This window comes from Marmota monax, unplaced genomic scaffold (assembly GCF_021218885.2).
Source record: "Marmota monax isolate L192 unplaced genomic scaffold, Marmota_monax_Labrador192_F-V1.1 WCK01_AAM20220418_F8-fsc00178, whole genome shotgun sequence".
Classification (NCBI taxonomy): Eukaryota; Metazoa; Chordata; class Mammalia; order Rodentia; family Sciuridae; genus Marmota; species Marmota monax.
In genome coordinates, this window is record NW_026694501.1 from 1,280,452 (window position 1) to 1,308,309 (window position 27,858).

At 45.0% G+C, this 27,858-nt stretch overlaps 1 protein-coding gene across 1 annotated transcript in view; it reads right to left on the bottom strand.

Annotated features, from left to right (window-relative positions):
• Positions 1 to 227: 227 nt before the first annotated feature.
• Positions 228 to 27,858, bottom strand: part of Rfx8 (regulatory factor X8) — a 66,759-nt gene continuing 39,128 nt past the window's right edge. The window contains exons 7-14 of the mRNA XM_046419968.2: positions 27,117 to 27,230; positions 26,175 to 26,325; positions 21,818 to 21,876; positions 20,210 to 20,366; positions 18,030 to 18,124; positions 12,245 to 12,359; positions 8,682 to 8,998; positions 228 to 572 (exon numbers count right to left, since the gene is read on the bottom strand). Of these exons, the coding sequence (XP_046275924.2) occupies positions 378 to 572; positions 8,682 to 8,998; positions 12,245 to 12,359; positions 18,030 to 18,124; positions 20,210 to 20,366; positions 21,818 to 21,876; positions 26,175 to 26,325; positions 27,117 to 27,230 (1,203 nt within the window). The 3' untranslated portion in view covers positions 228 to 377. The remainder of the gene's footprint in view (positions 573 to 8,681; positions 8,999 to 12,244; positions 12,360 to 18,029; positions 18,125 to 20,209; positions 20,367 to 21,817; positions 21,877 to 26,174; positions 26,326 to 27,116; positions 27,231 to 27,858) is intronic.

The window sequence follows — 27,858 nt, forward strand, 5'->3', positions numbered from 1 at the left end:
CAAAATCTGTTTCAATTGGGTCTGTATTAAGGGGAAGAAAAATATTACCACTGGTATTTTATTGTTTGTACCAGTTTGTACTCTTCAAACTTTTATCTTTCTCTGGAGACTTAACTGTTTCTTACTCCCAACAAGATTTCTCAGGTTTCTCTTCTGTTGAGTCACCAAACAGAAATACTTGGAGAGACCCCAAAAGAAAAGCAATGGAAGCAAAAAGTATTCTCCAAATCAGTTTATAGTTTGATCAAAATCAACTCCTTGAAATACATATAAATGCAAAATGCTACAACTATTATATACATAAAAATTTTCTTTCTTACCAATTAAAAAAAGCATTAGAATACATTTGTAGGAATGCAAATCTGTTTCCTCATGCCCTATTCAAATAAACCATCTTGCATATTAGCATTGCTTTCTCTGAAATAAATATTATCAGAGCTCTGGGGTACATCTGATATATGAATCACAAATTTTTGTCCGTCTTTGAGGGTTATGAGGGCCTCTTGTCCCACAGGAAGGCTGAGTTTGATAGTGCTTTCAGTAGCCTTGTCTTCCAACAATACCTCGATGAGCTGTAAGGAAGGAAAGTTCAAAAGGAAAAGATAAACATTCCTGCTGTAGGAGCCACTATTTGAATTCTTCTACCACATTCTTGTCCTTAACCAGGGACCTAAACAGGAAATTTGTGCATATACCCTTCTAAGGGAGATTCTAATTTCTCAGGGGGATGTTCAAGGTCTAGTGCCAGTTTCACAGGAAAACTCGCAATATGGAGATGAGGCAAGGGGGGCAGCATGGGAAGCATGTGGACTCCCTTTAGGAAAAGGGACTGGAAGGGGAGCTACAAGTTTTGAGAAATGTCCTTGAGATCCTTTGAGAGCAAAACCCAACACTGTTGTTTTCCAGACACGAGAGAGCGTGGATCAGTTATGAGCCTCAGAAGGCAGCCTGTGAGATTCACCGTGGGTCCCACGTGGCTAAAGTGCCCATCACTCTGGCTGCCCTCCAGATGGACACCGATCCCTGCCTTCTCATCAGTCCTTGGAGCTGACATGAAGAACTCAAGTTCCATAAAGACCCCCCCCCTTCGTGATCTGTCAAATACAACTGTAAGACGGAAAGGGGGAACCCTGTGAAGAATGGTCATCTGATATTGGTTGAACCGACCCTCAGATGGATCGGTCTCTCAAACAAATTAGAGGTTCTGACTTTGCTCACCTGCCAGCTCTCATTTCACCTGCCTGAGCAAGTCTTCCCATCAGAGAAACGGGGATAATACATCATCCTTCCCTTAAGCTCCACAGGAACTTTGAAGACTTGCAAATCCTTGGATAGAATACTTTAAAACCAGCAAAAGTGTATTTTCTTGGTCTAATTGCATCAATAAATCCCCCATAAGCTATAAGCTAATGCATTTTGACAAAGGTGTGCATAAGACAACGTCAGATGCAAGATTTATGAAACTATGTTGTTCTTTCTCCAAATTCAACAATAACCATCACCATATAATGAAAAAGGTGTTTTTCTTCCTAGGCAGGACTCTCTCTCTCTCTCTCTCAATATTTTTGCTCTGCTTTAATCTTTTTAGATATGCACAACAGTAGAGTGTATTTTGACACATTGTACATACATGGAGTATAACTTATTCTAATTGGGATCCCATTCTTGTGGTTGCACATGATCCATGATGTGGAGTTTCACTGGTTGTGTATGCATATATGAACATAGAAAAGTTATGGCCAATTCATTCTACTGTCTTTCCTATTTCTATCTCCCATCCCTTCCCTCCATTCCCCTTTGTTTAATCCAATGCACTTCTATTCTTCTTCCCCACCCCCAATATGCCTTAGCATCCTCCTATCAGAAAGAACATTTGGCCTTCGTTTGTGGGGGTGGGGGGGTGGTGGGAGGGATTGGTTTATTTCACTTAGCATGATATTGAATATGTGACCTAAAGTAAAGCCACGTAGTTTGTACTTTTAAAAGAATGTTTCTTATTTAATATTGTTAAAATGATTTTTTGCATATTCTCAAACACACCTTGGCATCATTTCAGATGCTGCTAGCGTGTGGAAGAGTGGCAGATGGATGTTGTAATTTAGGATGCTGACTCCAATTGTTATTGTAGGTGCAGGGCAGCGCTAAATTGTTCAGAGAATGAGGCTGTCACAGATGTGCAGCGAATGGGGCATTAGCTTATGGCAGATGAATACAGATGGGACACAGGGGGTATGCTTTTTTTGTTGTTGACGATGAGTGCAAATGCTGAATAATGAACACAATGAAAATTAGGTGAGCATAACTTTTTGGTGTTAGCTTGTTTAAGTCATTATTGCTAATTCAGCAGGCAGGAAAGGGAACAGAAGCGGGTTTAATTAATCTCTGATGCACATTACCTTGGATTATCTGTCATTCATTTGCTTGTATTGCTTTTTTATGCAATTCAATTAAGTATTTAATATCTTCACTATTGTTGCCACCGATTAAACATAGGTTAGACCTCACCCTAATGAACTTCAGAAGAGCTAGGGGATTGGGTGCAGAGCGATAGAGAAGGTGCTTAGATGGGGAGGTTTTGCTGCAGAGATAATGATGATGACTACTGATTATTCAGTATTTACTGTGTTCCAAGGAATTTTCTAAGCATTTCACACTTGCGAAATTATTTAAACCTCATGACAGCTCTATGGAATTAGATGTTATCATACTCATGAATTAAGCAAATTGCCCAAGATCCTCAGCTAATCAGTGGAAGAGGTAGAATTTCAAGCCAGGAATTTATGTACAAGAATTGTCTACTTATCAAACTTGAAGATATTTTTAATTTACTTTCAAGTCACTGATTTTGGAATCACAGCATACAGTAGAATACTCTCTGGGGGGAGAGAGGACGCCGGGAGGGTCAGACAGTCTTGGAAGGAGATTTGTGATGGTGTGAATCCCTACTCTCCCAATTATTAGTTAAGAGACCTTGAGAAAAATCACTCAACCCCTCCGTGAGTGTCAGTTATGCCATCTGTGAAATGGGGGTGGTGGCGCCTATCTCACTGAGACTAAACGATGCATTTAAGGAGGCTGCTCTGTGCCCACTTCTAACAGTGGCTGGTGACCTTTCTGACTGTAAAATCAACAGAGGTTCTCTACTTGGTAGGCCCCTGAACCTTCTCCTAGGCCTGTCTGTACACTTCCTTGTAAAGTCCAGGTTTAGCAAACAGTCCGCTAAGTCAGCTTAGTAAGAATCCCCACCCTTGATGTATGATCCGGATCCTCATCCTCCACATCCCCCAGGTGATTTCTGGACCCAATCACTGGTCTTCAGCAAGAACCCTTTCGGCTGGTTTAGCTAGAATCCCCCTTGCCTCTGAGGCTTTACCTCTTAGTAGATTTTCATCCACTCATTCCCACCCTGTTCCTTGGCTAAAAATTCCTACTTGCCCATGATGTATTCCAAGCGGGGACCAATTTCTCTCCCCCACTGCCAGACCTTGTTGCAGTGGCCCCTGAACCTATTGAGATGGCCCTGAAGAAAGTCTTCTTTACCATGCTTTAACAAGTGTCACTGAATTTTTTTTTCTTCAATAAACCTTCAGCTGAGTTAGAAATTTGGGGGAGACAGAGAAAGAAAAATACTGAATCTCAAAACAGGAGTGCCCATGAATCACCATTGGAATTGCAGAACAAGAAACTATGAGCAAGTTCATACCCTTGGCCCACATCCTTGCAAGTAAACCGTAACATGATAAAGACCATTGGCAAGTGCTAGAAAAACTGGCGCAAACACATGTAACTCCACCCTGGCTCCACCTCTACTCCAGCCCCTAGATACAATCCCTCTATAAATATTAGCACCCCAGATCAAGGGGCTGTCACCTGTCTCTAGTATTCCCTTGAACGTGAAGTCCTTCCCTCACCCCAACAGCTTCATACTCTCAAGATCCCCACATTTGCCCTTGAATGTGTACCTGCTTTCCTCAATAGATCTGTGTCTTTGGCATGTGCTGAATTGCATACACCGAGGACCCCACTTGTCCTGGATAGAGGTTCCCCTCTCTAGGAGTTAAGCCAGGTGACGATGCTACAGTCTGTCCTCCCACCCCATCAGTGAGTGGAGAGAACTACTTCCTGGGAGCCGAATGCTGTGGTCTGGCACTAATGCTGGTCCTGTTGGGGCTCTAAGGAAAGTTCCAATGTAGCCCTGGGTGAGCTGGCTGCTGGCCAGCCTTGAAGGGCTCTGCTGCCAGACCAGGGTGTGTTTTCCAGAAAGTCATGGAGCAAGGACAGTCATTCTCCCAAGGACAACACGGCCAAGCAAGCCTGTCAGAGAATGGAACCTCTTTCCACCAACAGCCCTGAAACATCAGCTCATTCCGTGGTGTTGAGGAGGCCCAGCTCCCACCCACACATCACCCCAAGAACTGAGTAAGAATAGTCCACGGTCAGCAATCAGAAGTGATGGGCCCCAATTAAGGTCCTATTCAAAGGCAGAGACCACACCAGGTCTCCAGCCCCTAGAAATAAATATTAATGGGCACCATCAAGGCCTCTATCAAATATAAAAGACCATGAGACTCACCACCTGTGGGAACACTCCAGCCAACTCCCTGGTCCCAAAGAGAAGGGATAATGGAAGGTGGGTGTGAACCCAGGGGGGAGTCACAAGAAGAAAGGACACAGCCAATAGCCTTCATACTTATTCAATGCCTGTTTAACATAGATTTTGATCCATGCTCATACCACGAAACCATACAAACCCCTGAACTAGCACACCAAAACGGGTTTTCCTGCTATCAGGCCCCCTCCTGGCGGGAGTTCTATCTCCTCTCACTTAAATAAATCCTATTCTGTTTACCCTTCCCTTTCATTATTGTCTGTGGATTTTATTCTTCAAATGTGCAAGACAAGAACCCAGAAGGAAATTGGTGAAATGGGGAATTTAGTTTCATCTGCAAACTGTGGTTTCAGAACTGGAGCCAGCCTCTCGTTATCTGACGTTTCACCATGATGATGACCTGTTTCATGTGCTCTCCCACAGAGGAGTTGGGCTGCTCCTCTGCAGATGCCCTTGGCAGAGTTATTTCCTTTGCCCTTCGCAAGAGGTTTCCTCTTACGGCCCCCCTTTTGCCTGGCATTCTGAATTTTAAAGAGCAGCCTCACCTAAATGGTGAAGATAATTAACTGCTCGATCTTTCTTTAAATGGGCAGACCCCAGAGCACCTGGGTGATCTTTATATCCCCCCCTCCTTAGTCTTCAGTTCTATGCATTAACTAACACAAAGCAAGTAAATTTATGTGAGGTTTAACTTGCAGAAGAGTAAAATGCCTAAGAAGAACTGCAGGAGTTATTCCCAGAAGGATGAGCTCCACTGCAATGTTCTAGAGAAGAAAAAAGAAGACACATCCCCTGGATGACAAAGCCCCTGACAAAGATCCTGCTCAGCATGTAGGCGTCCTGCCCTGCTACCCACTTTCCCTCCCTATAAAACCCTTTTCACCCCTGAGTCCCCCAAGACAGAAATTCAAGGTCAATAGCTCCTCTATTTCTCAAGATGCCAGCCTTTGTATAAACTTGATTCCTCCCTATGCACTTTCCTCCCCTGAATATCGGCCCTTCGAGCAGTGAGCACACCAGACTTATTCCACTAATAATGTCTGAATCTATGGCACGGAGGGCACCGAACACAGCTGGATGGATAGATGCATTTACTATCTCAAAGTCAAAATGGAAAGGCCAAGTACAGACAGAAGAGAATTTATAAACCCAAGGGAAGCATGTCTTGGGCTCCTGTCCATATCATTTCAATCTAGCCTGCTGTCTCATCGGAGCAGTGCTCTTGAACAGTTTGTATGAGATCTCTGAATTCTGGGGAACTCAGATGAGGGTTTAGAAAGGGAAGGTTCGTGGAAGGTTCTGATTATTTTGAGGACTATAGGGTGTGAACAGTTTTAGGCCATGATTCACCGCAGTGGCCAGGAACACCATTAACCTGCATCAAAGGGAATACACCCGATTCTAATGGTGTTCTTCTAAGCACATGTCATCAATTCAAGAGAACTGGAAACAAAACAAAGACTATGAACAGTGGCTGAACATCCAATGTGTATAGACATTTGAGAAAATATTACTAATCATTGCTGTCACCCTTTTTTTAAAAAAAATAGCCCACTCTTTCCTCCTCAAGGCAGGAGATTCAGTTGCTTCCTGCATTAGTGTAGCCCTTCTTCTGCATTTAAGGGCTTATCTCTGACCTCTCTGGCCTGTGTCCTACTCTTCTCAGGGCTTCTGATCTCCTCTCCTTTGATCTAGTGTGTACAATAATGAGGGACTTGAAATCAGGCAGACTTGGGGCTCCAACGTCTGTTCCACCATTTTCTTTAATTTATTTGCTGTGTAACTTTGCATAAATCACTTAGCTTCTCTGTGCCCATTTTCTCATCTATCATGTGATAATGATAAGAAAAGATGCTCTACAGGATTGTACAGGTTCAAAATAATGAATATAAAGGGTTTAGAGTAGGTGTTAGATAAAGAGCAATTAATTTTTAAATCTTTTAAGATGTATGACAATTCAATCTTTTCAAAATCATTTCTATCCAGTCCTTCCTTTCACTGAACGTTAGTGGCATTTTCAGTGCATAACTTCAGTTAAGTGGTTTTTGGCGTTCTATGGCTCAGTTGGTCTAGCCATGCCAAGTGAGCCCAAGAATGGAAGGCTCGCCATCCACATGGTCCACACTTCATCATGGGTGGAGAGCAGGCTGTGTGTTCTCTCTGAGTTACTCCATGATGTATAGAACTGCAGTTTTCAGGCTGTGTCTAAATCTCTGTTATTCTGTTTTGTAAAGCAGTAGTTTGCCATGAGCTACTCCATTTTGAGTTCAAGTACAGAGTAGAATGACTCTATACCTTGTTTGTACAAGTAAAAGACCCCCATCTGCCTGGCAAAATCATAGGCATTAGACTTATAAATAAATCAATTGTGCTAATAAGAATGACCACCCACAAACTTAGCAAATTAATCAGAAGCACATAAGTGCATGGATGTATATAGCTCATATCAGAAAAACCTAGACGTGTGGGCTTTTGGAACACACCGGCCCACCAAATGGCACTCTACTCATAGAGACCCATAAAGGATGGGCACCCCCAGACTGCACATGGCAGCACCTCAACCCTTTCACCTGGTCACTCATCGTGAACCTTGCCCAGGAAAATCACCACTGAGATGTACCTCAGGCTTTAGCAGAGTGTGGTTTCTCCTGCCTGTGACGATCACAGAGGTCCTACTCCAAGCTGACACTGTCTGGACCTTGACCTAGAATAAGTTTTTGTGCTTTGACAGCTCTGCTTCATGAAAAATGTCTCCCACTGGTCCTAATCTTTGCATTCATATCTTCTCTCTGCCTTTGCTCTCAGTTCAGCCTTCTTAACGTCTGTGGCTGCCTTAACCCTTCCTTAGCTTTTCTGGAAAATATATATAGTAGTAGCTAGCAATGAGCAGTGAAATGCATGGCAAGGTCACAAGTGTCCTTTAAATCACTTTAGGGTCTTCTTTAAACTACTTCCAAAGTGGACAAGAAAGCTACGGGTGGTAGTTAATTTATTAAAAAAAATACACAGAAGCAAAAGAGCTCATTGGAAAATACGTCAAAATAAAAGAATTAACGGGACTAACCCTTGACGGGGTCCACTGAGGTTGGTGTGAAGTGGAAATCATGGTTGTGGGTGTCTCTGTTTGTGTGGGAAGAAGATTCCTTTAGTAGCGCAGGCGCACTAAGAAACTTCTGACCGGTTACTGACCCCAGTGCCCACATTAACATGGAACTGAATTACAGATGAGGCCCCCAAGAATTGGATGGCCACCATGACAGTTCCAGAGGGGACCAACTAAGGTTAAAAACTCCACCGCCTGCCGAGAGGGAGGAGTGGAACATCTGATTGGCAAACAGTGCAGAAGGCGGTCCCCAGTTCTCCTGGTAAATATCAAACAGTCATAAATTTGGAGATGGCTTGTTTCCTGGGTGGTTCCTGATCAAAGACGACCCCTACTCTCGCCCGAAGGGAAGTGCTCTCTGCTTCAGCCTACTTTGCTTTCACTTTACCTTCATTCCACTTCCACTTATCACCAAGTTCTTTGGCTTTTGGTGTCTGACTTTAAATTTTCTTTCATCCGGACACAAGCACCGAGGTTTGGAGTTTCAGCCCCCTGCTTTCTGCTGACATATATATTTATACATATATTTGTGTAGTGCGAGTGTGATTTGAGTGTTAGAGATATTAGAAATTAAGATTGGGATAAAAGAACCTGTGACTGCCCCGCTTATGACTACCAGGTGACCCACAAGTATTCAGTAACTGCCACTAATAAAAGTGGTATAGACCGTGAATTTGTTGTCATTCAATAAATCTGACCTTATGGAAAGTCCTAAACTTGTTTGACCTATGTTAATGACATACCGTGCTTAGAACGTCATGCCAGGCACCTATCACGGAACTAAAATCATAGCAGCAATCAACATCCTGGGCAAAATGATCTCAAGCAAAGCTGATTCTAGACCTTTAGCCTTGTTTGGACCACGTGATCTTGATGGGGTTCCTAAATACCTTAGAGTTCTTTTTCCCATGAAAGAACCGGGGTGTGTGTCTGGGGTGGGGGTGGGGGTGGGGGTCTCAGTGTCTCTACCTTATTGCCTGTGGCAGTGTCCACCAGGAAGCCCAGGACCCGAAGAACTATGCTGCTCATGCTCTCCGGTATGGGGCTGTGGCTTGTGTGTTTCAGGGTCACCCAGGGTGGCTCTGCACTCGGGCTTGCACACTCCTGAGTTGGTGGAGAATCCAGAGGATGGAAAAGGGCCTCGACTGGCTGGATGAGAGACTGATCATCTGGCAGCATGTCCTTGAGATTCCCCATGTCCTCCTCTTCCTCTTCTTCTTCTATGTATGACTGAAGTATGTGAATTACATATTCCAAAAGCAGCAGATGAAACAGATGCCAGGAGCCTACATTTTAAAAACAACCAGCAATGAATACATTTGAGGGATGACAGACAGACAGAGAGGCATAAATAAATCACTGTGAAACTAACAACTTTTCTGGGGGCTTTTAACTCTTGTGCACGTGATCAGCATTGCTCAGCAGGAGTGGAGGGGGAGGAAGGGTGAGGGAATGGCCGGGTGAGGGAGTTCACTACTCTTACAGCAAGCAATCCATGCCCAGGGAATCCTTGCAGAACAGCCTAAGCCACAAAGAGAACTGAAAATACATCTGGTGGGAGCTGGGAGAAAAGTGAACCCTACAGGGAACCGGGATGCTGTTCCCAGAGCTGAATGTGTCCCTTTGTTCTTGGAGAAAGAAGATGTCCTTAATGTTTGCCTGAGAAACAGTGGGAGATATCCCACTTACTGCAATTGTTAAAAGATAATTTTTACATGAAGGTAAAACTATGACTCATAAACAATTTTATTTAACTTGCTAATAAATGAAGGAATGAGGCAGATGGTGCAATTGGTTCAAAGGAGAATTCAAAGTACTAAACATACAGAGGCAGTGGAGAATGGTGACATTAATTTACAAATAGATGCAAATCAGATAAATCTGACCTACAATGCCTAGCCTATTGATCCTTGTTGTGAGAAATAGAAAGTCTGGTGGTTCATTTTCAAAATACGGTATTTGGCTTTAAATGTAAATTTACTGGGGACATAAGAAAAGCAGCCAGAGAGAAAATGAAGCAGAATGGTTATCACAGTTAACTCATACAATACAAACAGGAGGTAGGGGAAGGCATCGGCCTAACTAACCGAGATAAAAATCTCTCTTTTAGGGGCTGGGGTTGTGGCTCAGCGGTAGAGTGCTCGCCTAGCATGTGCAAAGCCCTGGGTTCGATCCTCAGCACCACATAAAAATAAGTAAACAAAATAAAGGCATTGTGTCCAACTACAACTAAAAAATAAATAAATGTTTAAAAAAAAAATCTCTCTTTTAAGAAATAGTAACTGAAAAAGTCAGAACCGCTATGTGCAAAATGCACTCACCCCAAAAAGGCTTCCTGAACAAAGGGAGATGGAGACGACTAAATGTACACTTCTTTTCTTCTTTTTGAGATGGAGAACAAAGGGAAATGGAGACAACTAAAGGTACACTTCTTTTCTTCTTTTTGATACTGGGTTGAAACCCAGCAACACTTAACCGCTGAGCCACATTCCCAGCCCTTTTTTATTTTGAGACAGGGTCTTGCTAAGTTGCTTAGGGCCTCACTAAATTGCTGAGGCTGACTTTGAATCTGCAATCCTCATACCACAAAAGTACATTTTGTAAATGACCCAATAGTAAATAAGGACAAATAATGAATGGTCAGGTGATGGTAATGGACCCCAAATAAGGTCTTATTCAAACCACACCAGGAGGCTAGCCCCTAGAAATATTAATGGGCACCATCAAGGCCTCTATCAAATGTAAAAGACCTTGAGGCTCACCACCTGTGGGAACACTCCAGCCAACTCCCTTGTCCCAAAGAGAAGGGATACTGGAAGGTGGGTGTGAACCCAGGTGGGAGTCACCGGAAGGAAGGATTAAAACTGAAACTAAAGGACACATGGCCTTCATACTTATTCAATGCCTGTTTAACATAGATTTTGATCCATGCTCATACCACGAAACCATATAAACCCCTAAACTAGCACACCAGAATGGTTTTCCTGCTCTCAGGCCCCTTCCCACATGGAGGGAGTTTATCCTTCCCTTCCATTATTGTCTGTGGGTTTTATTCTTCCAATTTGTGAGACAGAAACCCAGAAGAGAATTTGAGAAGCAGGGAATCTGGTCTCATCTCAAAAACTCTGGTTTCAATAGGAGATAGAAAAACCTAGGCGGCCTTCAGGAATATTGTGCGTGCCATAGTACACAACCGATGAGGGACCCAGGGAGGGACCTAGTTCAGTAAGGGATGAAACACTAATTGCAACTGCTCTGGGTGTGCCTGCTCACCCAGACACCTGATCTTGCAAGACCTTCAGTAAAATTTGGCTTTCCCTGTACCTTATGTCCCTGAATCCGTTCTCTGGATTTGGGCAGGTAAGCGTGTTTCTCACATTGTGAAAGAGGAAGAGGGAAAATTACTGGTGCAAATATTTTGATGCATATGGAAGTTCAGGCAAGGTAGACTGGGAAAAGCAAAGACAACCACAGGCTGGATTTCATTTTGTGACTGCACATGAACTCTGCTCTCTCATGTTGCTCTGGAAGAGCGTCAGCATAAAGCAGAGTCAGTGTGGACCTCACTAGAGGGGAGGAACTGATTATAAATGGATGTCACCTATGTGGCTGCTTACACCAATAACCCTCAAAAGAGCTCCAGGGTGATTTCTCAGGGTGTTTGCAAAACTGACCTGAGAGAGGGCTTGCCTTCTCCTTGCTCCTACTGGCCCAGAGAGCATCTGGCTCTGGGAAACAGACGACCTGCCCTGATTATTGTGGAAACTTAACAAGGGCGGGGACTTTGTCTTTCCACTGCTGTATATTCAAGTGCCCAGGAAGGTACCTGGGACATTGTAGGGAAATCAAAATATCTGTTGAATGGAAGCAGCAAAAAAAAAAAAAAAAAATTCCCTTCCTATAACCCCCCTTTATGAGCATCTTTGTCAAAGACATGACTTTCTTCAATAGAGGAAGATCAATCATGAACTAGCAAATCTGCAAAATGACTTCACTCTTCCTACCATCTGTGTACAATGGCAATTTTACCAATTGCTATTCCCTGTTGCTATTCCCTGAAGTTAAATACGGATGCTCCAAAGAACCCATGTTTTCCCCCCTTTGTCTGTTGTGTCTCCATATTTTCTTAAAAAAAAAGTTCATAATGTAAAAAAAAAAACAGGGTAGCCTTCTACAGGTGGAACTATCATGGAATGAGAAAGTGAAGCCTAGTCCATTTGATGGACTATCTGTTTGCCATTAATAAAAAGATGACTGTGGTTTTGTATGGTTTTCTTTATCTGTGATACTTGTTAAATTTTAAAAAGTTAAAAGAAGATAAATAGATTCTACATAGCAACATTCACAATACTTACACTAAGTAAAATTTTTATTATGTGTGTGTGTATGTGTGTGAGTGTGTGTGTTGGCAGAGATCACACTCAGGGTCTTGCATATGTCAGGCCAGTGCCTAACACTGTGCTGTTCTCCTAGACCCAAAATAACATTTTAAAAAGGTAGAACCCAAAATATTTTTGCATTCTCTCGCTTACCAAAACTCTCTTTGTGGCAGAGGGTCATGGCTTTGCTCACAGCAGTGAGAAGGAAATTCCATCGTAACTGGAAGCTGGCGGCCAGTTTTATAAACTCTTCTTTGCTTCTGCTTGACTATTTTTGTGAGAGGGAAAAAAAAAGTCATGAAGAATGGCCTTTTTTTAAAATGCACAAATCTGTCATGCACAGACATTTTTAAAAGGCCAAAAAAAAAAAAAAAACCGAAGACAAAATGATAAGAGTAAGAACTGAGGCAGTGGCACACGGGGGTGGGGGGCTTTTTCTGGTCTCTCTTCGTCTCCACAGAGATGTTTCCAGGACAAAACCCTCTGAAGTAAGTAGACAGAATCAGGGATCTGGAAAATTGGCCTTTTTTTTTTTTTAACAATCTCCAAAAATTTTTTAAAATAGAGATCAGATAAATAAATTTATGGATTAAACACCTGCACTGGGCTCCAAGAGACCTAAACAGAATGGAATCACTCATGCATGCTAAAGTTCTGAGATAGAAGAAAAGGGGCCAGCACTCCACAAGAAGTACTTTTTATTATTCCATCTTTAGAAACTATGGGGGCCGCAACCCGCTGCATGGCTGGCTGAGGCTGCATCAGATGAGGCCACTTGGAGATATTTTGCTTTGGTTGTGGCAAGTCATCTGGGTTCCCTCCCAGATGACTCCATCCCATAGCCCGTCTGGATGCTCCAGACACTTTAGCTGTTCCCAATATGGTGTGTGAGGAGCTCTCCTGTTATGGTTTGGATAGGAGGTGTCCCATCAAAAAGTTCATGTTAGGCACTGTTCAAAGGCAGTAAGATTGGACTATGAGAGCTGAAAGCTAATAATTTAAATGGATTATGGGATAGTAACTGAAGGCAGGAGGGTTGTGGCTGGAGGATATAGGTCTCTGGGGGGGGGTGCCCTTGGGAATTATATTTTGCCCCTGGTCCCCTCCCCCCCTTTCTCTCTCTCTTTCCCCCTCCCCCTCTCCGCCTCTCCCCCTCCCTTTTCCCTCTCCTTCTCTCTTCTGGGCCTTGAGTTGAGCAGCTTTCCTCCACCACGCCCTTCTGCCCTGATGTTCTGCCCCACGTTTGGCCCAGCGCAATGGACCTGATCAACCATGGACTGAGTCTCTAAAACCATGTGCCCCAAATAAACGTTTCCTCCTCTAAGTTTTTCTTGTCAGATCTTTTGGTTACAGTGGTGAAAACCTGCTTAATAGACCTCACCTGCCCATGACTGAGCAGAAAGTCTGAAATCTGCTGGCAGGACACCCGCCTTTTCCCTTACCCTTACTGGAATAGTCTGTGTGCGGCTTCCCTTTATGCTACAGCATAAGTCCTAATAAAACCTCTCTGGATGTTATATTTTGGCTATTTGTGATTTCTTCTCAGTAAAGCAGGCTGAAATAGTTGCACAAACAGCTTGTAAAACTGCTGTCGGGGCTGGTAACACTGAAGGCGACTAACAGCCAGGAAACAGCAGGGAGGGACGGAGAGCTGCCGGGAGCTGATAACTCCAGCGGCTGGCTCTGGCTGCCAGGAGAGCAGTGGGGAAAGCCACTAATGCTAAGAGCTGAAAGCTGCTATCCTCGAAGGGAGCTGCACTTGGCCTAGTCCTGATTTCTATCTGCATAGAGGAAAAGAACCCTCAGCCCACTGGCAACAGTTCTATGTCACCGAGCTGAAACTAAGCTGTTTATCTGATCTTCTGAGAATAAAAGGCAGAGAGAAAACAGAAGAGTTTTCCCTCACCACAATAAGGAAATGCCCTCTGCTTTGACCTTGACAAAGAAAGTAAGTCACTTTGAAATTTTGATCAATTGCTTTTAATTGCTTATTTCTTCTTTTTTTCATTCTTTTCTCATTTGCAAACGCTGTCCTCCTTGCAGAGCAGGGCTCCCTGAAACCTCTTCTAGTTCTAAGGGTTACCCAGTCCGTGACTTTTCCTTTGTTCAAGTAAACTGTTAAATTCATTTTGTCTACAGGTTTTATTTTACCAAGTGCCACAGAGAAGCACCATGGGGTAGACTTATTGAAAGTCTACACAATCGTCACCGAGAAGACTGGTGGCTGTTTTGACAAGCCCTTTTGCAAATCATGTCTGATTGAAAAAAGGGGACACAGAATCACATAATAATGAAAAATAAGGGTGCTTACTCAGGAAGACAGAGCTAGTTCCTGCACTGTGTAAACATTCTCAGGACTGGAAAGACCCTACTCCTGCATTTCATAAAGTCAAGGTCATCTGATGGCCTGAGTAGCCCTAACTTGGGCATCGATGAGATGTTGCTATATAAAGACTAAGAAATTCTCTCTGCCTAGGTTGACAGCAGTCTCGGGCCATGCTTGAGGTGATCTGCACAGCCGAGAGTCCTGGGCATGTGTTCTATGAATGCCCTAAAGCCTCTTCAAAGTCTTAATCAAAGTCCATGTGGACCACCTACTGGCTGGCAACCAGTCTTTGAAGAAGAGAGGGAAGATGGCAAGAAATGACAAAATACCCTGTCTCATCACTATTTTTCTTCCCTTCTGCCCCCATCCAATGCCCTTGACACACCAAAGGGTTGCCCTGAACTTTGGGTAGATGTGAATTCCCTTCAATAGTAGAGTGTTTCTCACCATCTGAAATGGGGCACAAGAGGAACTCCTCCCACTGGTGATCCACAGGGGTGGGAGTGGAAATTTAGGGGTAGTTTGAGAGACAATGAAACTATAAAAACCACAAGGATCGTTTCTAAAAGCAACCAGGAAAGGAGCTCTGGGCAATTAGACTTCTCTCTGCACAAATGTTTGGGTATCAGCCATAAACCCCACTGAGCATTCTTCCCATCACCACCACCCTGTGGCACTTCTTGCTCCTTCTTTTAGAAACTGTTCTTGGGCCCCAACTGCAGGAGATGAGAACACTGGAAAACACACCAAAAACTTGGCCATTTCCCTCTGCTTGCGTGCTGCCAGATGCTAACAATTGAAACCATTTGTCATTTCTGACAAGCCCAAGGGTCTGCATTTTAACAGTCTGAGTGTTTTATTGACAATCGTCTGTGAGTGTTTACCAGACAAGCTATTTTATAAAAACAAGTCCTTCAAAAGCATACTGCCACAGGAACACCATTTTTCTAACACGCCTCATTGGTGGAGGCTGCAGACACCACAGTGGATTGAGACATATGTAGTGTCAAACAGTTTACGATGTAGGAGAAGACTTTCAGGCTGCTTCGAGGCACCACTGCTATTCACAATTTCAGTGGGCTCAGCCTGGCTCAAGTTGGAGGCTGAGTCAGTCCCTAAAATAAGGAACAGTGATGAGGCATAAGCCTTTCACAGTAGCAAGGCAACTCTGGACATCTCATTGCTGTTACCACAAGCTTTGCCTAAGACCAACAAGGATGAATAAAACCATTCGAGATCTGGAACGATTGTTTTTAAGAGGCAAAGATACCTGCTGAGGGTAGGAAATGGCTTTCTACCTCAGTCCTGAGGAGCTTGCTAGGAGACTGAAAAGCCCAAAGTCCCCTGAGGTCTTGGTGAACTTCTTGACTGAGAAGTCACAGGCACAAGGTCAGATGGGGTAGGACAGGGAGTGACAGCAACGTAGCCAGAGACTTAAAGAAGAATGTTCAACCCTTCGTTCTGGTCCCCAAGGCCCCAGTCTTGCTCTCCACTATGGTCTGTGTTCTTTCTTCCCTACAGGCCCTCCATTTCCCTGTATGCCCCCCTTTTGTTGGTGGCTTCTTTCTCCAGAATGCCTTGCCTCCCTCTCAATTAACTGTTTTTTTTTTTTTTTTTTTGTACTGGATTGAACCCAGGGTGCTTAATCCCTGAGCCACATCCCCGGCCCTTTTAAAGTACTTTATTAGGGTCTTGCTGAGTTGCTAAGAGCCTTGCTAAATTGCTGAGACCGGCTTTGAACTCATGATCCTCCTGCCTCGGCCTCTCGAGCCTCTGGGATTACAGGCGTGTGCCACTGCGCCTGGCTCCTCTCTGTTAATTTTAATCCTATATCCCTTTAAAGCTGCCAATGGGTTAATCTGTCCTTTGTGCATTGTCTTTGCAAACTTTCTTTTCTTTTCTTTCTCTTTGCCCAGCAGTCTAAATTCTAAAGGAAAGCCTCACCTAAATGACTAAGATTTTAACTGCTAGATTCAGCTATTCCAGGAAGAAGGAAAAGAGAAACATGGGTCATAAGACCTCCTATCAGTAATCTTTCTCTAGATTTACAGGATCCAGGACATCTGGTGGCCTCAAGATAACATCAGAATGTGTCAAAGAAATGGACACTACATGATGAATGATTACCCTAGTACACCCCACCCCTGTCTGTGGTTGAAAATACACTTCCTTCAATGTCCCGTGTAGCTCTTTGCTTGCAGTTGTTAGCTCGACGGTCCTCAGGATGATGGCTCTCCACCTTCTCATCAGCTTGCTGCTTCTACCAAAGCTCTTTCTCTATGACTGCCTTGACCCCTTCGCCAATTGGTTGACATCAGGCAACTAGCAGACTCAGCTCTCTGCAGGGTAACACCTTCACATCCCAATTCAGGTCCCTCTTTAAGGCTTTCCCTGTCACCCGAGCTCTGGGGAGCATGGTGTCACAAGAGGCTGGGGTCCCTTGGGCTGCCCTGCTTGCATCTAAGTTTTAGCTCATAGCCCTGGGCTCCCCTACCTTCTGGGGGCCACTGAAGCAAGGTGCCGTGGCTTCTCTCACGACATTCTCAGCTCTTCAAGGCTGACTGGCCATGCCGACGATGACAAAAAGCAAACCTTACTGACCCTACTGAAGTGACTGCCAAGAGGCAGGCTGATCAGAAGGACCAAAGCCACCCACCGCCACAACCAACTCATCCTAGAGAGATTTTTGCTTTTTTTTTTTGTGGTACAGGGGATTGAACCCAGGGATTCTTTATTTATTTTTTAAAATTTTTTTTCTTTTTCTTTTTTTTTAGTTGTACTTGGACACAATATCTTTGTTTGTTTATTTGCTTATTTTTCTGTGGTGCTGAGGCTTGAACCCAGCGCCTCACATGTGCTAGGTGAGCGCTCTACTGCTGAGCCACAACCCTAGCCTGAACCTAGGGTTTCATTGTTAGGCAAGTGCTCTGCCACTGAGCTACACCCCCACCCCTTCTCTGAGCTTTTGAAATCAAGTTAGACAGTCTAGTGGGCATGTCTCCAAAACATTCAGACAAACCTGTTCTTCCCACACGGTACCATTGCACTCTCCACACAGTACCCCTGGGTGCATGTGCTGGCCCACTCACCTACATGTGCACATACACACACACACACACACACACACACACACACACTTTCCCAAACACGCATGCGCACACACATGTACACACATTCACCCACTTATAAGCTGCACTTATGTACACGTGTACCCCACCACATGCATGCTCACCCAAACATAAGCTCACATACACACAGACATACACACACATGTGATGTGCCTCCCACCCCCAACTTGGCTTTGCCAAAGCAGTGTAAGGCCACTTCGCTACACTAACACCCTTGCTACACCACACATTTTGGCTGATAGCTGGAGAACCTGTTTCTCATACCCCCTGGGTATGGACAATACTTCAAAGGCCTTGCACTCATTTGGAACACAAAGGATGAGCTCTGAGGCTGGATTTGTCACCCTCTGTGGTCATCCAGTTGGGAGTCATGTGGTCAGGTAATGGGCACTGGAGGTTACAATTTAGTCAGAACAATCAATGAACACCTTCTTTGTTCTTGTTAAACACACACACACACACACACACACACACAGTTTTGTACCTGGAAGACAAAGGCTTGGAGATTTGAAGACAGACAATTCAGGAATACACTGAGATCTGTTGATGTTCCCAGCAAAGAAATTAAACAGCTTAAACCTAAAAAGAAACATAAAGATTGCTCTCAACCCTGCAGGACTCTGTAGGCACCGGTGTCCTAGGTAACCTGAGGGTCGGAGGAATACAGTTCAAAGGGATTTCCCCAGGGCCTCACACTCATTCAGAACACAAAGGACAAGTTCTAAGGCTGGGTTTGTCACCTCATCTAGTCCCCACATTCTGCCACTTGTTGAAATGGAAAGCAATGTTTTGAAACAATGACTCCACCTTGTAATTACACCGCCCTGTCTTCAGATGAGCTCACTGCACCATACAGACATGACCTCACCTGTCCTTGACATTTTCACAAAGAGGCTAGTTTATTAATGTCATTTTTGGGATGGGGAACATCAAAGCCCAGCACCTGGCCTGGGGTTATGCACTCAATCAGGTGGAGCCTGCAGGAGCCAGTGTGAAGTCCTCCACCTGCACAGACAGCAGGAAGTACAGCTTTTGGCCTTCCCACCTCTCTGAGCACCACTGCCCATCAAGCAGAGTTTAGAAAACACAGTAAGTGGTTGTGGCCCTGGCTCAGCTTGGTTAAGATTCCTCTCACCTTGGAAGCATGTGCCTACCAGGTACCAGTGACTGTGTGTTGCCTTCTGGCCAAGTTCTGCATGCTCTTTGAAGGACATAAGGATGCCAACAGGAGCACCAGATCCCTGGGAAGGCCAGCCTGGCAGGCACCTGGCAACCTCATGCCCTCCTGAGGCTCCCTGGGTAGGAAACAGGGTTTAGCTGACCACCTGGGATTTCTGGGGTAGACAGTGCCTTAGGAGGGAAACCCTTTGGGCTCTTACAGAACTGCTGTCCAGAGCTCTGAAGCCTGCTAGGTTAGGCATTAACCTTTCTGATGTCAGGCTGGAGGGAAGGGGGATCCCTAGGGGGACCTGAGATTTGGGACAGCTAGGACAATAGGGGAAAGGGACACACAAGGGACAGGATACCCATCCTGTGGGAGGATGGCAGAGGCTATTTGTCAACAACATGTAGGCATTCAGTACAACTGGTACAACCTTACCAAGGTCAGCCCTGCTTCAAGGTCAAAGACAGAGGGTGGAATAACTTCTAGGTGGTACTTTTATGTGATCAAGACAACAACTGGTTATGAAATGCTACTATGTACCAGCTGGTTGGCCCAAGAGGAACAAGATGTAGCTGACCCCTGAAAGAGCCCACAGGACTAGGCAGGCAGCTAAATTTCTCTAGAGCTGAGTGTATCAGGAAGGGGTTACGCCATGGAGGGAGAGGCAGCTAGGGCATCCTGGCAGGGAGCTCCTGGAAGGGCACAAACAGGGGAGCCTGGCACCCATATACCCTCCTGGCAACTGTCATCTGAAGGCCTAGAGACTGGCTCCTGACCCCGTAATCTAGAGAGGGGGTCAGAACCATACTGCAGCCTCCCCCCAAACTTCTCCAGGAACCCTCGAGTCTGGAGGGTCCCTTCTATCACTACATTTGTCCCCAAGAAATGTAACATGATAAATTGACCAGTAGTCCGAGCTCTGTATAGAAGGGAGATTTTTTTTTTTCTTAAAAAATAATTGTCAGAAAATAAATGGCAAGAATATCCACATGCTTCACCTCACTCTTATAAACCAGTTCAATATGATAAAATGCACCATTACTAAACTATACCTCATTAAAAATAATATTTAATGCTACTAACAGTGGTGACATCAGAATCTGGTGGGAAACAGAGTTGACTCAATCCAGTTCAGGACAGGGTAGAGAGACATTTGAATCTATATGCATGTACAAGATAGATGCAGAAATTAAGATTTTTTTTTCCTAAAGAGGATAGTCTGGAAAGGAACATTGTCAAGGGGCAATATCAATATGCAATACTTGTCTAGTCACTCAGCAAACATGTATCAGCATTGATGCCCCATTTGTCACTTGGGGAGGTTCTGGAAGCACAGAGCCATGGGGTGATCCCTGGGGTGTTCCTCACCCCTTATAGGAAATGAGCACAGCCAAGAGTAAAGACCCATTGTACCTACATTAAGAAAATCAGAGTGATGGTCAGGCTATCCCCAAATATACACCCAAAGCTCCAATAAAGAAACCAAGGAGAGAGATTACATTTCATTTCTGTGTGGCTCTCCGGCTCCTCTGCATGGCTTGGGTCACTTGCCAGGGCTTTCTTAGAAATATCCAAAGCGCCTTGATTGACAATGGCATGTAGATCTGACTTCAAGATGCTGACTCTCCTGTTATTTTTCAATACCATTCTCATAGTCTAAGGAAAACAGGGCAGCATAATACTTAGTTGTGCCATTTTACTTTTGTATGAACGCTGTCCCCCCACCACCACCACCATCCACATTAGCAGGATTTTATTGTTGAGGAGGAGAAAGAAAAGTGAATTGGGGTATTTTCCATTAACACTTAAGTGACACTTCAAATATTCAAATTTCACACGTTCTAGAACTGCCTTGCTGGAAACCAGCATTTGGAAGGCATGGGGCAGGTGTGCCCAGGGCTCTAAGGGCACTGCGGCTCTTCTGTTTCTTACTCTTTGTTCCCCATACAACAAGCCCAAGCTACTCTAAAGAGGAAAATGGTAGGTGACTGACACCTTCGAGGGAAGGGTGGGGAGAGCCTCAACCTGCTGCTGAGTCACTGCCAGAGAGACCAGCTCATGATGTAACAGTGCTGCAGAACAGGACGGCCCTGAGGGATGCAGTGGGTAACAACCTCCACCAACTCAGAGTCTAGGGAGAGCTTGGAGCTGGAAGGGTGGGGACAACTCAGCGGAAGATCTACTGAGCTCCTCTGAGCTGACACTGACTTGAGTAACGGTCCCCACGCTCTGTCCTGATCTGCTGTCCAGGGGATTTCAGAACAGATTCATAAGTGGCCCATGTGCCAGATGTGGCATTTCGGAGTCATCTCGGGGTGTCCACAGGGCTGGATGCCAGGACTCCCATGGATACCAAAATCGTGGACACTCAAATCTCTTTGCATATAACCTGCGTACATTCTCCCATATGCCTTAAGTCATCTCTAGATGATTTATAATGGCTAGTACATTGTAAATGCTACATAAATAGTTGTTATACTGAATCGTTTAGGGAATAATGACAAGGAAAAAAAGTCTTTTTGTGTTAAGAACAGACATAACCATGGTAAGCCTTCGCATGCTTTCAATTCTGGGTTGAAACCTGCAGACATGAATGCTGACAGTATCATCTTCTCTTCATCCCTTCCTCCAGCACTGAAGCTACATGGTCACCCCCGACCCCCACGAGAAGGCTGAGGAACCTGGCAGCCCAGATGCACCAAGTCCTCAGGGCCATGCACAGGGGTGAAGGGGTCTGTCTGTAGGTTGGTAGGTCCCAGGGTCTGCTGCGATGCTCTTTAGCTTCTGACACCATCTGGCTTGGGGCAGTACCTGCATGGCCTGCCTCCTGCACTTTTTGAATGCTGACCTGTTTTCTCTCCTGTGCAGAGAGAGCTGAGGCAGATGGAGCTTCCCAAGGAGGGAAAGAAGGTGGACTTCTAGCTGAGCAGGACAGGACCCCAGGCCTTCCCAGCCAAGGCCAGCAAGGCCCTCCCATCTGCTCTGCCCAGGGGCAGATGGAAGTGGGTGGAACAGGCAGCAACCACTGCTCTTAGGGGAGACTTGCAGTCTTTTCTTGGCCCTTCAGGAACCCACTTTGTTCCTCCCGTTTCCTTGCTGCAACCTACCTTTGCCATGTTGGAAAGATATGTCTTTCTTCTGAGTCTTTTGACAAACACAGTGACTTCTGTTAAGAACAACACATATGGTCACTACCAATATGGCACCCTCCAGCTCCCCTGTGCCAGAGCCAGGAGGAGGTGCACAGGGTTGAGCATCGAGGCACAGCTATCTAATCTGTTCCTCCCCTCCTCTGTCTCCTGGCCCTTTCCCCAGTGATGAGACTCAAATCTCCGTCCATCCCCATGTAAGCCCAGCATCTGACATGGGGGCCACTGTGGTCTGAATGCTTGTGTCACCCCCTCCCACACAGTGATGGAATCAGAAAGTGAGGCCTAGTCATGAGGGTGGAGGCCTCCTGGTGGGAGTAGAGATTTTGTAAAAGAGACTCCAGAAAGAAATGGATGGCATTAGAGAAGATTATGCTAAGTGCAGTTAGCCAATCCCCAAAAAATAAATGCCGAATGTCTTCTCTGATATAAAGGGGGGTGACTCAAAGGAGGGTAGGAAGGGAGAGCAAGGGAGGAAGATTACCTCTAGATAGGGAATAGGGGTGGGAGGGAAAGGGAGGGAGAAGGGGAAGAGCAAGGGTGGTGGAAGGAGACCCTCATCACAATACAAAATACATGGATGACGATGTGAATTTGGTGTCAACATATACCTTATATATAATCAGAGATATGATAAATTGTGGTATAAAGGTGTATTAAGAATTGTAATGCACTCAGCACCACATACAAACAAAAGATGTTGTGTCCGCCGATAATTAAAAAATAAATATTAAAAAAAAATTCTCTCTCTTGGGCTGTGGATGTGGCTCAAGCGGTAACACACTCGCATGGCATGCGCGGGGCACTAGGTTCAATCCTCAGCACCACATAAAAATAAAATAAAGATGTTGTGTCCACCAAAAACTGAAAAATAAAATTAAAAAAAAAAAGAATTGTAATGCAAAAAAATAAATAAATAAGAGAGCTCATGTATAATGGCAGAATTTGGCATGAACATACTTTATAAACAGGGTTGTGAAAAATTGTGCTGTGAATGGCTAATCATGAATGTAATGCATTCCACTATTGTCATGTATGTAAGAAATATATATATATATATATATATACAAAGTTAAAAAAAGAAAGAAGATAGATAGACACAGTTCAGTTCTCTTGATCATTGAAACCATTGATTACTACAAAATAGCTGAATATATGGGTGTGGTTGCCCAAGATTAAGAAAGACTTCCCTGTCTACATCATTTTCTAGACAGGATGCAGGGATCAAACAGAGGGACCTCTACTAACTCTTGTCTAGACAGACAAGAAGGTGTGAAATGACATAAGGAGAAAACTTAATACAAAAACTCCTTGTAAAGATTTCATGTAAAGAGTCTCCTTTTGAGAAATGCAGCTATATTAATTATGATGTAGAGTCAAATTTAGAGATTATTTGAAGACTAACATGTTCTTTTTAAATAAAATGTTAATAAGTATTATACAATGACATTAAAAAAGAGAGAGAGAGAGAGAGATCCCAGAAAGACTTCTCACCTCTCCTCCCACCTGAGGGCAAAGCAAAAGAGCCGTCTATGCACAGGGAGTAGCCATCCCCAGACACCACATCTGCCCACCCAGTGCTTGGAATTTTGTTATAGCAGCCTGAGAGGAAGAAGACAGAGAGTTTAGAATTTTTGCCAAAGAACCCTGAGACCCCCAACTTTTTTATCTCTTAGAAAATAACTAAAGGAAAAGATGAAAAGAGAAAATGTCAAGAAGAAGACACTTTCCTCTTAGATGTGCTCACTTACTCACTTGACAGCTATTAGGGCACATTTGTAGACTGCCCAATGAATATTTGCTAGATTCTCCTGAATTGATGGAAAAAGGACCGCCTCTCCTTCCAGGGGTTCACTCACAGGAGGAGGGAGTCCCCAGATATGTAAATGAACTCTCAACAGTAGGCTAAGTGTGCCCCTCAAATGTCAGAGGAGAAGAAGGTGAGGGATTCTAAGAAGGGAGGGCACCGTTTGAAAGAGAGTGTCCAGGCCAAGCGCAGTGGCACACGCCTGTAATCCCAGTGGCTGAGGCAGGGGGATCCAGAGTGCAAAGCCCGCCTCAGCAAAAGCAAAGTGCTAAGCAACCCAGTGAGACCCTGTCTCTAAATAAAATACAAAATAGGGCTGGGGATGTGGCTCAGTGGTCGAGTGTCCCTGAGTTCAATCCCAGTTGACACCCCCCCCAAAAAAAAATGAAAGAGAATATCCATCAGGGAGGGCTTCACTGAGAAGATGAAATTAAATCTGGGCTTTGAAGTAAAGTACGAGTTAGCCAGGGGAATGGGGGGGGGGGCCCAGAGAAAATCAGGAACCAGGGCCTTTCGGGGGATAACCAAAAGTCTTGTGTGGTTGGGGAGCACTGGTGGGTCAAGGGGTCCCTGGGGAGGTAGAGACAGGGGTGAACCACAGGCCAAACAATTGAGTAAATTTGCAAGGCAAGTGAGAGAGACAGGAGACAGTCTGGGCAATCGGGGGCCCGGAAGGACATAAATTGATCAAATTGCTGTTTAGGGATGATCTCCACCGATGCAAGGGAGTGCGCCTGGGTTGGGAGAGGATAGGGGTGGATGGATCAAGTAGGAAGCTACTGAAGCTGAGAGTGAGAGAGATTGGTGGGGGGCACGAAGAGAGAGAGAGAGAGAGAGAGACAGACAGACAGACAGACAGACAGACATACCAAGGGTTTGAATTGGGGCAGGTGCTGAAGCAGCCATGAGAAGACTAGAGCAGAAGCCCTGCTTCATGGATGCCTGTCAGAGCGAACCCGGGTGTCAGTCCTCCCTGCTGCCTGCATGGATGGCAACCACACAGGCCCACGCGCCCAACCTTGTATAGTCCCCAACTTCCAAGTGGAAGAAACGGGGACCAAGGTTTCCAGCATGAGTACTGAACACGGATGGGGTGGTGGGGGGTGGCGATTACACCCGGTCCTGCTCTGTAAGCATTTTGAGAAGGAAAGAGCTCACCTGTTACCACTCAGAAAACAACTGCAAAAGAAGCAAGACTCGGGCTGGGGTTGTGGCTCAGTGGTAGAGCACTCGCCTACCATGTGTGAGGCCCTGGGTTCGATCCTCAGCACCACATAAAAATGAAATAAAGATATTGTGTCCACCTATAACTAAAAAATAAATATGAAAAAAGAAGAAGAAGCAAGACTCAGAAATCGGGGGTAAGAGCAGTTGCTAGCTTGGAGAGGGGATGACTGTGAGCTGGTCCAAGAAGGACAGGCTCTGGGTATGGAAGGATCGTGGAAAGAGCTATAGATAATGCTGAGCATCTCAGAAAGATGCAGGGATATTCCTGGGACTGTCAGACCTGGTGCCCCTGTAGCAGGTGTGTGCTGGGGTTTAAAGGGTCATGGAGTTGAAGGGCACAAAAGAGGCCAGGTTTAGGGAGCATTGGGACAGCTGACTGGTCACAACAGGAAGCCCCTGCAGGGTTTGGCAGAAAGGCAGCTCGGTGGAAGGAGTACAGGGTTGATTCTCCCTTATCCAAAATACTTGGGACCAGAAGTGTTTCTGATTATTTTATTTTGGGGGGATTTGAGAATATCTGCATGCACAAAATGAGTTTTTTTGGGGGGGACTGAGGCCCACGTCTAACCATGACATTCATTTATTTTTTCATATATATCTTATACACAGAGCTTCAAAATAATTTTATACAGTATTTTTAATGCACCTGCATCTTGGCTGTGACCTGTCATGTGGAGTCAAGTGTGGAATTTTCCACGTGTGGTGTCACGTTGGTGTTTAGAGGTACAGATTTTGGATTTCAAATATTCTGATTAGAGATGATCAGCGTGTATTCACAGACTACAACCTGGCAGCCAGGTAGATGGGGAAGGCATTCTGGAAAGTTGCAAGGAGATGATGCAAGTCCCAAGGAGACCACTAAGGTGGGAGAGCCTTGGTGGCCCTAGAGATAGGAGGGATTAAGGACATAAGAGGGATTTCTAAGGAGGAAATGACATTCTTTGCATAGAGCAGCAAGAGGCGGAAAGGCTGTTGGAGCTGGAGGTGGCTCATCTGCTTGAGGAGGGCAGCGCCGGCCAGTTCTCCCTCCCCAGCAACATGATACTCACATCTCCAACCCCAGGAACCCAGCAAAAGCCCACACAGTTATTCAGGAGAGCAGATGGAAGGGGTGTGAACGCATCAGCCCTAGCGCCCCTTCACCAGCATGAAGGGAAGGTCAAACCCTGAGCAAGGCCAGGCCTCCAGACCTGGTTCCCTGTGTGACAGCACAGGGACCACAGAACATAGCTGAAGAGTGTGAATGTTTTTCAGAATTTTTTTTTTCCCATGGAAACTGACCTTTGAGTTTGGAGATCTGTAAGAGGGTTGGAAACCCTTCCAAAGCATTAAGAAGCCACAGCTTAAATTTCTTACTAAATATCCGGACAGATTTCAGGTACTGAATAGAAACATCTTCCAAGAAGTCATGAAGGAGAACGTCCTCAATTCCCTACAACACAAGTATAAAGTCACTGTGTCTCATAATATTATAAGTACCAATGCTCACGCATGCCACAGAGAGGGGACAGGCCATGCCAAGTCTGAGGGAGGGTCCCCACCTGCTCTGCAGGGTAGCCACTGCTTTCTGGGCAGGACATCACAGCAGGCTGGTGCAGCCAGAGTTTGAATTTTTTTTTTTTTAATATTGGTATCTGATTGGTTTTTGTGTATGATGCTGGGGATTGAACCCAGGGCCTTCACATTCTAGGAAAGTATACTATCACTAAGCTGCACTTGGAGCCTCTGATTCAATTTTTAAAAAAGCCCCACGTTGGCCAATATTGGGTGAGTCAAATCCAACACACATAAGCATTGAATCCTGCCTCCACTCTTCCCTTGTGTTTAAGAACTTGGGAGCCCTAGACTGTTTCTTAAAACAGCAACAAAATAAAAGGTAAAGTTTGCAACTAGTGGAAGAGGAACCCATTTTCACCACAAAAAAAATGCAATAACCACTCCAGAGTCAGGAGCTCCAACCCCACCCAAGCCAAACCCAGGGCAGTTATGAATATCCTCAAACGCCTCCCTTGGTTGAAATGTGCACAGAAAGAACATTAACTCAATTCAGAGTTCACTATGTACTTTGGCTTTTTCTTTATGTGAGGAAATTTAAAAAGAAAAGCCAAGTTTTAAGCAAAGATCAAAAGCTTTCCTCAGAGGACTCAAAGCCACACCGCAAGGGACGTGGGGAGCTGTCACTTTCCAGAAAGGTACAAAGTGGAGACTCCAATGTGGCCCTACCTTGTAGAGCTGGACGTCATAGCACTTCAAGAGCTGGTGCACATCAGGCAATAACATGAGCATGACAACGTCTTGCTGCAGAGATCTCCAGAAGGATGTGAGCAAGTCCTCCACCTAACGTCGGTAACAGACGTGTCACAGAAACCACTGTGTACCCTGGGAGGCTAATCCCCCCGTAGGGACATAATGAGCCCCAAAGGAAAATGGGATAAATCTCGTTCCAATGACTCTAAAGCTTTGCCTGTCAGCTCTTCCAACTGTACCATGCAAATATATATATATATATAAATATTTTTTTTTTTTCTAGCAACGCCTCCGAGGGAGCCTGCCAGTTGGATGGGACTATTTCCTTGAGGGTGGTGTCTAGAGGGAAAGCGGTTTCTGACCACAAGGGGGCTCTGGGTGATTATGATAGGAGGAGGACTGGGCCACAGTGGCCCAGTCAAGGGTAAGTGTTCATGGACTGACTGATCTCCTCCATCGTTTTCAGTTCAGAAAGAGGTGTGTTTCATCACAGAGGTCTCCTCTTTGACATCAAGTGGGAAGTCACCCAAGGACTGCGTGAGCAAAAGCGGGCAGTGATTCTACATAGGAGCCATTGCTAAAGACTTGGGGCGGGGGGGGGGCGACTCTGTGGAGGAACAAAATGGCTACTTTCTTCCTTTTCCTGTTTTCCTCCAGCTTGACTCTTCACCTTCCACTCCTGAATGAGGTGGCCAACCTGAGTTCCCAGCTGATAAAG